Below are 12,174 nucleotides of genomic sequence, written 5' to 3'. Positions count from 1 at the left end.
GTGTCTGAGCTGGACTCCGCCTCTCTGATGCCGTTAAACACATGCTGCTGTGCGTCCTCCAGTCCAGCAGGTGGTCTCAGCGTATTCTCATCCTCCACATTCAGAATAATGCGCTCCACACTGCACACAAACATGTTTTCAATCAATTCTTTGTATCATTGATTTTCGTCTCCCTGTAATGTTAGAGTTCATCTGATATTCAATGCGGGGTCTCTTGTCACTGCTGTGTGTGTGTGTTTGTATACCTGCACACTGGACCCACGTCACAGATTTCTGCGTTCAGCAGGGGAACAAAGGATGCCGAGCAGAAAGGACACGTGCTGTTGAGATTGGAGTCATCAGACGACCAGCCGGCCATAATCTCTTCATCATATACCAGAGAGTTACAGCCGCGACACAGCGAACAGGTCGACATCAACACCTAACCCAACACAAAAATACACAACAGCTGAAGCTCCGGAGACACACAAAAACACTGTGCTGGTTTCTTCTGTTCATTTTAAATCTCATTTACCTCAATGCCCGCCGCTTCCTGTGCAGAATCCCATGACTTCCTGAGAGGAACGGCCAGCGCATGAATGTCAGTCATGTCAACATCACTGCTGACAGACAGCGAGCTCTACAGACAGACACACACAGATGATGAGAGAAGTGTCTCACAGCCGTGCTGATGTGTGTTCTCCACATGATGTTTTACCTCAGACGTGGCGTTATAAAGACGTTCTTTGGCCTTCAGCAGACTCTCAGGCATCTGGATTTTCCGTGATGGTTTCTGCTCTAAAGTCCGGCGGGACGTCCCGCTCACTCCGGGCCGTCTGTTGTCCACGCTGGCGGCCCGTCTCACTGACGCTCGATTCCGTGTGGGTGTGAGGAACTGCTGCAGTTTCCCGGCCAGTCTGCGGCTCGGAGAAGAAACGTTGTTGGAGTTTTCATCGACCGATCGTCTGTTGAGAGTTTCCCTCACTTCCACCGACCTGCAGAAGGCGGCAGAGAGAAGAATGTCTCACGGCCGCTGACATCATCATCATATCTGATGAAGAAACGAGACGGTTGTGTACCTGCTGTCCCTGTCGGCCGTCTGACATCTGCAGTCTGCGTCCGTCGTCTCTGCGCAGTCTTTGTAGAACGTCGACAGACAGACGTCACTGCGTCGCACCAGAGGGGGAGCTGGGGGGCTCAGCAGGGTGGTGTCACGACGACCGGCGGGAGGTTTGCGGTTGGCGGGGCCATCAGCACCGACGGGGCGAGATTCGGTTTTCTTACAGAGTTTGTTTTCTGATCAAACATATCAGACTTTCATCATTTATTCATTTAGAAGATGCTCGATGACAACACACTCATGAGTTATTTCACATTTCTTTCTTTTTTAGTTTTTGTAGAATTCTTAATATCTTTATTTTCCATTTATAGTAACTTTATTATGTGCTTCTGTCATTTTATTATATACGTTTTTAATTTAAAAAATTACAATAAAGGTTTAATGTATTTCTCTTCCCGTTTGAGTTTAGTTTCCAGGTCATCACACAAGAAAACAACACGAGTACACAATGAAGTGATGGAGGACGAGTATCTGTCACTCACTGTGGACCGACGTCTGCATGCTGCTCACACTGTTGCTCTTCGTGAGGCTCGTCAGTGATTCGTGGCTTGAGCTTTCACTCAAACCGCTCCAGCTGGACTGGCGAATCAGAGCGGAGTAGACGCGGGGCTTTGTCAGTGTGTCAGCTAAAAATACGAACACAAGTTCAGCTGTGGCTGTGACATCATCACCCCATCAATAACGTCGTGATGAAGGAACGTTTCAGACCTGTCAGGGTACAGAAAGACGTGTTCCTCTGCTGTTCTTTGATTAGCTGCCGGAACTGAGCAACAGCCAATATAACGTTGCGAAGCTTCGCCCAGCGGAGACGACTGCCCTGATTGGTGGACGGCCACTTGCTCTCCAAAACGGCCTACACACAGAAAAATGAAACAACGGCGTCACACGTCTGAAGTGATTCAAGGAGAAACTGCAAACTTTCCTGTTAAGTTAAAAGTCGGCGTGAAATAAAAACTGATCGTTCTTATTGTTTAACACAGTTCATTTATGATTTAGATGCCATTATTTTTGTTTGTTTTTGCACTTTTAATATTTTATCAAAAATGTCACCCCCCCTTGAAGCGACCTCTCTGACGGGGCTTCAATGACTGACTGAGTGCACACTTGCTTTTAAATCTGCCCTTCATTTTGTTGGCATCTCATTTCAGAAGTTGTGTTACTCGGGTATACGTCACAATACAGAAAAGAAGACAAACAATCACTTCTTCTGTTTAAAATCAGTGTGTGTGTGTATGAAGTCGCTCTCACTTTATTGTAGTATCCGTACGTGATGGTGTTGGGAGTGATTCCTGCTTTCTTCATCTCTAACAGAACTCTTACGGCAAGGACGGGCTGTCCATACTGACCACACAACTGCATGAGAATACGGTAACACACCTGAGAGAGAGAGAACCACAACAGTCATGAAACATCACTGCCAGTGCCACGTCTCCATGGAAACCCAACCTGTGTGTGTGTGTGCACAGTTCTCACTTCATCCGGCAGCACCACCCTTCGTGTCTCCATGTGTTTGAGGACCTCATAGGCCGTGTGCAACGCTCTGACTTTAGTGCTCTCGGCTTTAACAAACGTGGGCAGGTAGATGAACCAGAGACCATAGCAGTGACCCAGCAGACATTTGGACCACATGTCCGGAACCGCCGAATATTTCTGAGCCTTTTGCTGTGCCACCTTTATTTCCTGTAGAGAGCAGAGAAGCACGTCAGCCATCGACTCGACTCACACAACACACCTGCGTCACGTGTCTGCACCTGTTTGGTGCGGCGGGGGGCGGGGCTACTGGGAGCGCTGCCTTTAGCCGGTGTCCGCAGCTGATCTTGAGGACGATCGAACAAATCCGACCGGAGGATAGGGAACGTATCATAGCTGCGTATACAAACACAGACACGTCCATATTTACATTTACATTTATGCATTTGGCAGACGCTTTTATCCAAAGTGACTTAAGTTACATTGCATTATCCTATAGATTTTTACATAAATATCTGCAATCCCCTGAGATCCAACACACAACCTTGAGCTGTTAACACAATGATCTTAACACTGAGATACAGGAAAGACACATGCATATAAAAGACACGCTTCAGACAAATATAAAGATTCTCTCATCGTTCACTGATCAGAGAACACAAGAGTGATGTGAAGTGTGTTCACCTGTAATGTGCCGGACACTCAGAGCCGTCTGCTTCCTGTGGCTCTTCTGGAGGCATTATAAACACTGTGTGTTCACCACTGTGAGATTCATCCAGATCTATCAACCTCACCAACTCGGGCTTCTCCACGTCCACCTGAGAGAGAGAGAGAGAGAGAGAGAGAGAGAGCGTGATGTCAATAAAGTGATGAGGAATCTGATTGGCTGCCGTGGTCACACACACACCTTCTGTACACACTCATCGAAGAACTCGAGGCTGGTGTGTCTGTCGCTGACGAATGAACATTCTTCTATAAACTGAGTGAACACCTGAGTCTTTGTGAGGTGTGCGTAAAACTTCTGCTGCGTGCGCTCACGAGACTTAAGAAAACCTGCGGAAAACATTCGGGACATCAGCGACAGAAATAAACAAACAATAAACATCACAAACTTTGCTCAGACAGTAGGGATGTAACGTTTCACAGTGAGCCGGTTAAAAATCTTTTATAATATGTAACGATTCAAATCGGTGAGATGTTAAAAGTACTGAACAGCAGGGGCTGTTTTTCTGCAAACTTGAACAGCAGAGAGTGTGTTGAGCGGTGTTGAGCGCACCCTGCAGGTTAAAGAGTGAACTGCAGTCTGTGGTTCTGTCTGATGGCGCTTGTGTGATGGGCAGAAGAAAAGATCTGTATCCTCTCAACAAACAGCTCATGAAACGCAGAAACGCTTCCTGAATCTCCAGCTCCAGCTGCTTCTGACGGCCATAAATCAGATCATAATCCGTCAACAAGAACTCCAGTGTGGCCTCCTCCTGACCCGGAGTGTAGACTGACACAAAGACAGACAGACAGAGAGTGAGTGAGTGAATGAGAGAGACAGGTGAACGGGTGATGTGTGATGTCACTCACTGCTCTCCAGGGTTTTGTGCAGGTTACTCAGTGATGTCAGCAGAGTTTTGCCGTGTTTTCTGGGAAGGGATTTCCAGGTGAGCGGCTTCTTCTCTTCACACCTGAAGACAACAGAGATCACAGTAACCTCAAGACTTACTGATGTTTCACAAGACATTGAAGGAACAGTTTAGTCATTAATCATCATTTAAAGGTCTATGGCTTTCTTTATCTTTAGAAATAAAAAACTTTCAAAATTGAAGGGATGTTTTGTGTTTTCTGCCTACAAAGAAATAACCGATAAACTTAATTTATTTAAAACTACAGTTTATTTTCTAACCCTTTTGTGTCATTTTGAAGCCGAGAAGAGGAAAACCCAGAAACTGTGTTTTGGGTTTCCATGTAAATCATCTGATTTTAGGATAAACAAACACTTTAAACATATCTGAAGTCCAATGAATCGCTTGTTTCCATGACAACAACAGTGAAGAGAACTCACTGGAAAATGGTGTTCGTGTCGAGATCCACACACACCACGTCAGACGGGGGGTCGTACAGGTCAAAGTAACTGGAGTGAATGCCCACGATAAAAGGCATGGGGGCACAGAGCACGTCTGCCATGCGCAGCGGGCACAGGGGGATGTACGGGCAAGGCCAGCGCAGAGGAAACGTCATCTGCAGGATTCAAACGAAACACACATGTTAGAGCAGTGATGTGGAATCCTCCATCTTTCATCTGCAGGTGTGACCGGCCAATCAGAGCTCACCGACACCAGCGCCTCACTGACAGACGTCAACACATCTGGTCGCAGAGAATGCAGCAGCAGCTTGTGTTCCGTCAGGACGGCCAGCAGCAGCGTACACGCATTCTCCGGCCCTAAATTCTGCAGCAACTTCACGAAGCTGGCACCACTGAGGGCCAAGAGAGAGTAAACACAACAGCCGATCAGAATAAAAAGAGAAAACAAAGAGATAAAGCACAACAGACAATTAGAATAAAGGTGCTTTACAATAAGGTGCTATTAGTTAACACGAGTAAATACATTAGCTTACATTAGTTTATTATTCCTTTTTAATGTTGGTTCATGTCAATAAAGTTATTCGTGTTAGTTCATGGTGCATTAACGAAGGTTAATAGTGACAACGTTTGAATTTAATCACAACATCCGATCAGAATAAAACCCAATAGCCAATCAGAACAAAGAGTGAAAACACATCATATAATCAGAATAAACGCGAAAACACAACAGACAATCAAAAATCACAACTTCTGATGCAAACACACCGCAGCTCAGAGACACACAGGAATGGCGGACAGACGGTTATGTACCAGACACAGAGTTTCAGTCTCAGACAGACAGGTTGTGTCTTACCTCAGTGGCAGTGGAGATGACACAGGTTGACACAGCAGCAGATTATCATACGGAGAGAGCTTCAAAAACACAAACACAATAAATATACACACACTTGGAGTGACACAAACACACACACACACACACACACCCCTGGAGTGACACACACACACACCTAAAACAGAAAAAAAAACAATAAATTGACACACACTTGGGGTGACACACACACACGTTTATGTCCGTCACCTCATGCAGCGTTTTTTCATCCCAACACCAATTTATGTCAAATCAATATTGAATCACAGAATTACAAAAGTTCAGATCAATCGCAGGATTATTGATGATTATTGTTTTCTACTGTAGATCTCTACACCCCCCCGTTACCCACATGACCATCAGGACTGTCTTACTGCATCAGAGCGGGTGACGCCTGCGGGGGGAGTGTCAGGGTTTAATGACACATCATCCACACGCTGAGATACACACATCACATGACATCACAACACAATAGCACAAGCGTCTCACCTGCACCAGGATACGAGGACGCTGAGCCGACGGGAATGGAACATTGTGCATGAAGCTGGATATATGTCTACACACACACACACACACACAGAGAGAGAGAGAGACAGGTCACCGTCAAGGACTCTCAGGTGACACACGATCACGCCGTCAGCGCTCAGACTCACTTCTCCAGCGGCAGCACGTGAGCTCCAGAGATGGAGTATCTGTAGATGAAGGTGAGAAACTTCTGGAAGACACTGAAGAAGGGCCAATGAGAGAGCACACAGATGCTCTTCTTCACCTGTAGACTGCGGTTAGTGATGGGTCGCCGGTCCACCACGCTCAGCAGACCCAGATGAACACACTGACGCTCGGACAGACGCTCACGGCCACACGTCTCATAAAACTGTATGGCTGCACCGTACACCTGAACACAAGAACATTCACACGCCATGAGCTTCACTGCAAGAACTTCTTCACAGAGTGACACGACCACACAGTACAAGAGTTTCTTTGCGTTGTATTACTGATGAGGACATTTGAGTAAATCTGGTGTGATTGGCTGTTTTTTGAGTGGGCGGGGTTTGGACCTTATCTCCAGAAGCGCTGGTGAGGACAAACGTGGAGAAGACGGGCAGCTGGTATTTGGTGTTGATTGGCCAGCTCTCTACAGTCACGCCCATCGGGAGACAGAAGACGGGCACAGAGTCGGGCAGAGGAAAAGACTCCAGATCCTCCTCAGGATACCGACTGATCAGACCTGTAACACAACACACACAACACTGCAGCTCCACACGACACATATCATATCATGTCACGTGTGTGTGTGTGTGTGAGACTCACCAGCCTCATACACCAGAGTGTTTGCTTTAGCAACTGAACGCTTGTAGCAGAGATACAGCGCCGGACCCCACTGCAACACACACACACAACACACCACATATAACACACAACATCACATTCATATTGATATACACAATGTCATACAACACACACACACACGATGAGTACTTTCCCAAGAAACACAGATTAAGAGCAAGTGAAAGCAGAAAAACAGAAGTGAAAGAAAACTGGTGAAGACAAAAAAATTGAGAGAGAGAGAAAGCGAGAGAACCCATTCTACAATCTACTTCTTCCTATCCCCCCAAAAAAGATCTCAGCTTCATATACTGTGGTAGACCAACTGAGAGCAGTTTTACTGCACCTATGCATTGTTGTTCTTTCAGTGAATGAATGAATCGGTGATCGGTGAGTGACTGAATGAATCACTGAGTGAGTGACAATGAATATCGGTGAGTGACTGAATGAATCAGTGAGTGAGTGAGTGATTGAATGAATCAGTGATCGGTGAGTGACTGAATGAATCAGTGATCGGTGAGTGACTGAATGAATCAGTGATCGGTGAGTGACTGAATGAATCAGTGATCGGTGAGTGACTGAATGAATCAGTGATCGGTGAGTGACTGAATGAATCAGTGATCGGTGAGTGACTGAATGAATCAGTGATCGGTGAGTGAATCAGTGATCGGTGAGTGACTGAATGAATCAGTGATCGGTGAGTGACTGAATGAATCAGTGATCGGTGAGTGAATCAGTGATCGGTGAGTGACTGAATGAATCAGTGATCGGTGAGTGACTGAATGAATCAGTGATCGGTGAGTGACTGAATGAATCAGTGATCGGTGAGTGACTGAATGAATCAGTGATCGGTGAGTGACTGAATGAATCAGTGATCGGTGAGTGAATCAGTGAGTGAGTGACTGAATGAATCAGTGATCGGTGAGTGACTGAATGAATCAGTGATCGGTGAGTGAATCAGTGAGTGTGTGACTGAATGAATCAGTGATCGGTGAGTGACTGAATGAATCAGTGATCAGTGAGTGAATCAGTGAGTGAGTGACTGAATGAATCAGTGATCGGTGAGTGACTGAATGAATCAGTGATCGGTGAGTGAATCAGTGATCGGTGAGTGACTGAATGAATCAGTGATCGGTGAGTGACTGAATGAATCAGTGATCGGTGAGTGAATCAGTGAGTGAGTGACTGAATGAATCAGTGATCGGTGAGTGAATCAATGAATCAGTGATCGGTGAGTGAATCAGTGAGTGTGTGACTGAATGAATCAGTGATCGGTGAGTGACTGAATGAATCAGTGATCGGTGAGTGACTGAATGAATCAGTGATCGGTGAGTGACTGAATGAATCAGTGATCGGTGAGTGAATCAGTGAGTGTGTGACTGAATGAATCAGTGATCGGTGAGTGACTGAATGAATCAGTGATCAGTGAGTGAATCAGTGAGTGAGTGACTGAATGAATGAATCAGTGATCGGTGAGTGACTGAATGAATCAGTGATCGGTGAGTGAATCAGTGATCGGTGAGTGACTGAATGAATCAGTGATCGGTGAGTGACTGAATGAATCAGTGATCGGTGAGTGAATCAGTGAGTGAGTGACTGAATGAATCAGTGATCGGTGAGTGAATCAATGAATCAGTGATCGGTGAGTGAATCAGTGAGTGTGTGACTGAATGAATCAGTGATCGGTGAGTGAGTGAATGAATCAGTGATCGGTGAGTGACTGAATGAATCAGTGATCGGTGAGTGACTGAATGAATCAGTGATCGGTGAGTGAATCAGTGAGTGAGTTACTGAATGAATCAGTGATCGGTGAGTGAATCAATGAATCAGTGATCGGTGAGTGAATCAGTGAGTGAGTGAATGAATGAATCAGTGATCGGTGAGTGACTGAATGAATCCGTGATCGGTGAGTGACTGAATGAATCAGTGATCGGTGAGTGAATCAATGAATCAGTGATCGGTGAGTGAATCAGTGAGTGAGTGAATGAATGAATCAGTGATCGGTGAGTGACTGAATGAATCAGTGATCGGTGAGTGACTGAATGAATCAGTGATCGGTGAGTGACTGACTGAATCAGTGATCGGTGAGTGAATCAGTGATCGGTGAGTGACTGAATGAATCAGTGATCGGTGAGTGACTGAATGAATCAGTGATCAGCGAGTGAATTAGTAAAGGATTGCATCAGTGAGTGAGTTACACACCATTCCAGTGTTGAGGTTCTTGTCGACTCTGCAGTAGGTGTGCGGTGCGGTTTCACCCTTGCTGGGCATGAGCAGTGAGATCTCAGTGACACCCAGAGTGTTGAGAGCCTGTGAGTCTGGTGCTCTGCGGTACATGAGGAACGTCCGGTGGGTCGTGGGACCACCAGAACTGAGGCTGGCCGACCGGCTGTAAGGTGTAGTCTCAATCACGCACCATCCCGGCCTGATGGGGTCTTTCCCTTCATACAGAACACTGGAACACACCAACACACCCAGAATCAGACTCAGAGCTCATGAATCAGTGAATCAATGAATCACTCATGTCTCACCCGAGCTCTATGATGGGCGGTTTGTCGTGTCCTCGTCTGTAGCACAGGAACATGTGTGGGTTGTTCAGTAAACCGGCGCTCAGTTCTGCCGGATGACCTCCTAGTGTTTTCTCGATGCAGGTGAAACCTTCTGGCACGTCTTCACAGAGCCCGCGAGCGATCACGGCCACATCAGTGACGGGCTGAACCGCCCGCGCGCCCCTCTCAAGTCCATCTTCATCCAGAGGACACGAGTCACCCGCTAAACCGGCCACCACGAAATAATCCACCAGCTGAGGACATCTCTCGTCTGACATAACGCCGCTCTACACACCACTACACAAACACACAAACATGTACAGTGACACAACGTCAAACCTCCATCAAGATCATTTGTAATCACATGAGTGTATGTTCCACTGTGGTTAGGAAACTGTTACACACACACGCACTAATGTCACCTTACACAGGATGTGCACACTGACAGCACATTTCCTACACATACACCACACACACACATTTCCACACACGTGATGTTCCTTAACCACACTGGAACATATTACACACACGTGTTCACTCCACCCTCAGAGGGGTCAAAGATCATCATGCAGGAGGTAGGTGATGAATGGTATCTGGAATGGTTGACCATCACTGTATCACCATCATTGAGTTTATAGAAGCGACATAAATATCTTCATTCAACAATGGCATAAACAATAGCCTCGTCTGTGACACACAGCATCTGAGAGTGAAGTACACTACGTATTCATCATCATCATCATCATCATCATCATCATCATCATCACACAACACAATCACTCACACTTTAGCATTTATGTGTGTGACTCACATGGCTGTCTCTGCATCACAACACACAGATTTGTTTTGTTATCTTTGTGGCGGTATCGACACTGCGATTAACCCATTCATATTAAACAATCACACAAACCTTTCTACTTTTTTTAATGCATGTGATTCATACACACACAAATATCGTTCTGTATGATTTATGGTGCTGCTGTTAGCAGAGGTGATGATCATATAACAGTCAATCCTCCTTCCTCCACTGACTGAACCATCACAGACGTCAGAGAAACAGTTGCTAACATTGCACATATGTAAGAGACTGATGGTCTGTTTGTGAAGAGGTTTGCCTGTGAATGTATTTAAAATAATGTAATGTGAACTTTCAATTGCTATATTGTACTTGTTGTACAGTCTGCTGCTGTTCAACAGCGCCGCGTGCTCTCAAAGCAAAGTGCGGACGCCAAAGATGCGCACCATTGTTGAAAGCGCGTGTTTACAGAGAAACGGTGGAAAATTAAGTCTTTAAGAATGGCTCACTGTTATCTTTGTTATTCCTCAATAGATGTTCTGTTACTGTAAGACCAAGGCTCATTTTCATCACCTCGTCGTGTTTCATTCTTCATTTAGTGAACATCACAGTTAGTCTTTTGGAAAAGAAAACAGTTATTTTTTTAGGGATGCACTTATATGTTAATTTTGGCCGATAACGATAACCGATAATTCTTTAACACTGGAAGCTGATAACCGATATATTGGCCGATATACAGTTTTGACAAATGCTTATATATGAAAACATTGACTAGAGAAAACAAGGAAACCGTTAGTTCTCTTTAACCCCTGAACATCATGTGCCAAACCTACTTTACAGCAGTTCCTTCAATCTTTTCTGGTATAATGTTTATTCACCAATCAAATGATAGATGTTCTTCCAGAGCAAGTGTTCTTAACAGCCACGAGTCTAACAGATCTCAAGACAGAAAGCATTCAGATTCACACAATATGCTTTTGTTCCTATAATGTACACATTCATAAATACTGTCTCTACATCAACAATGTGTTGATAATATCAGTAAGTGAACCATCACGACTGAAAGAAAGACACAACTGTACTGGATTTGAACTGTTTAACCAGAGGAAATCATTTATGATTTATCCGCTATAATATATCAGCCGATAACATTAAAAATGACCGTTTATCGTCCGATCATTTATCGTGCATCCCATTTGATCTTTATCATTTGAATACATTTTGGTGGGAAACAGGTTGTGATATTTGTGAACTGTGATAATCTGAACACATGAATGAATGACAATAAACACGTGCAATATAACACAGATGCTTAACTCTACAGCAATCGAGCTGTTTCAGTGGTTTCTTCAAAAAAAGAAACTTCCTGTTTCTGTTGATTTCCTGTCACTGCTGAGTTTAGCTCTTTCGAAGCACTTTTAACATTCACTTCCTCCGACATCGTGAACACTGATACACAACACAGTCCACTGACTGACCAATCAGCATCCAGAAGTCAAACTAACGGATGAATGATGTGCTGTGTTCATGTCATCACAGAGACACACACGAACACAGTTTACACGTCAAAACAAATGGATCACGTCATTAGATTATCAGCATTTCCAAAACAAATATCAAATCAAGCGAAACGACTTTATTTAAATGTGCTTGTATAGAGTCTTATTATTCTGAGAGCTGCTCACACGAGGCACAAACAACACATCTGCATCAACACATCGACCGCGGCGGTATTACCGTGTGATGACGTTATCTGTCACACGGTCGAGCGGTTCTGGTTCGGTCGTGTCACTCGTGTAACGGGACTCACCGCGGCAGCTGCGGCTCGGGACGGATCGGCTCAGATCGGCTCGGCTCTCATTTCATCCTGAAACTGCGCGAGCCCTGTCAGTCGGTTCGGTCTCGAGCAGCACAGATCGGACCTGCGGTCGCCATCACAGACTGCGAACACACACACAAACTCCGACAGCTGCAGAAGCGACGCGCGGAGTCGCG

General features: G+C 45.3%; 1 protein-coding gene across 2 annotated transcripts in view; it reads right to left on the bottom strand.

Moving 5' to 3' along the window:
* Window positions 1-12,158, bottom strand: part of dennd4b (DENN/MADD domain containing 4B) — a 25,887-nt gene extending 13,729 nt beyond the window's left edge. The window contains exons 1-24 of one of the 2 annotated variants that reach the window (XM_079470224.1): window positions 11,990-12,158; window positions 9,366-9,680; window positions 9,037-9,289; window positions 6,820-6,889; window positions 6,567-6,736; window positions 6,162-6,403; window positions 5,998-6,064; window positions 5,494-5,552; window positions 4,888-5,032; window positions 4,620-4,795; window positions 4,142-4,242; window positions 3,846-4,061; window positions 3,477-3,622; window positions 3,254-3,387; window positions 2,851-2,965; window positions 2,573-2,779; window positions 2,348-2,476; window positions 1,808-1,952; window positions 1,582-1,725; window positions 1,059-1,275; window positions 698-974; window positions 515-619; window positions 246-421; window positions 1-120 (exon numbers count right to left, since the gene is read on the bottom strand). The exon at window positions 1-120 is cut by the window's left edge and continues 34 nt beyond it. In XM_079470224.1, coding sequence (XP_079326350.1) covers window positions 1-120; window positions 246-421; window positions 515-619; window positions 698-974; window positions 1,059-1,275; window positions 1,582-1,725; window positions 1,808-1,952; window positions 2,348-2,476; window positions 2,573-2,779; window positions 2,851-2,965; window positions 3,254-3,387; window positions 3,477-3,622; window positions 3,846-4,061; window positions 4,142-4,242; window positions 4,620-4,795; window positions 4,888-5,032; window positions 5,494-5,552; window positions 5,998-6,064; window positions 6,162-6,403; window positions 6,567-6,736; window positions 6,820-6,889; window positions 9,037-9,289; window positions 9,366-9,661 — 3,710 coding nt within the window. In that variant the 5' untranslated portion in view covers window positions 9,662-9,680; window positions 11,990-12,158. Of the gene's footprint in view, window positions 121-245; window positions 422-514; window positions 620-697; window positions 975-1,058; window positions 1,276-1,581; window positions 1,726-1,807; window positions 1,953-2,347; window positions 2,477-2,572; window positions 2,780-2,850; window positions 2,966-3,253; window positions 3,388-3,476; window positions 3,623-3,845; window positions 4,062-4,141; window positions 4,243-4,619; window positions 4,796-4,887; window positions 5,033-5,493; window positions 5,553-5,997; window positions 6,065-6,161; window positions 6,404-6,566; window positions 6,737-6,819; window positions 6,890-9,036; window positions 9,290-9,365; window positions 9,681-11,916 lie in introns of both variants that reach the window. The other variant, XM_079470225.1, reaches the window with a different exon arrangement.
* Window positions 12,159-12,174: the final 16 nt, after the last annotated feature.

Source organism: Barbatula barbatula (assembly GCF_947034865.1).
Source record: "Barbatula barbatula genome assembly, chromosome: 12".
NCBI lineage: Eukaryota > Metazoa > Chordata > Actinopteri > Cypriniformes > Nemacheilidae > Barbatula > Barbatula barbatula.
The sequence above is the reverse complement of the archived record's forward strand: the minus strand, read 5'-3'. Positions and strand labels throughout refer to the sequence as shown.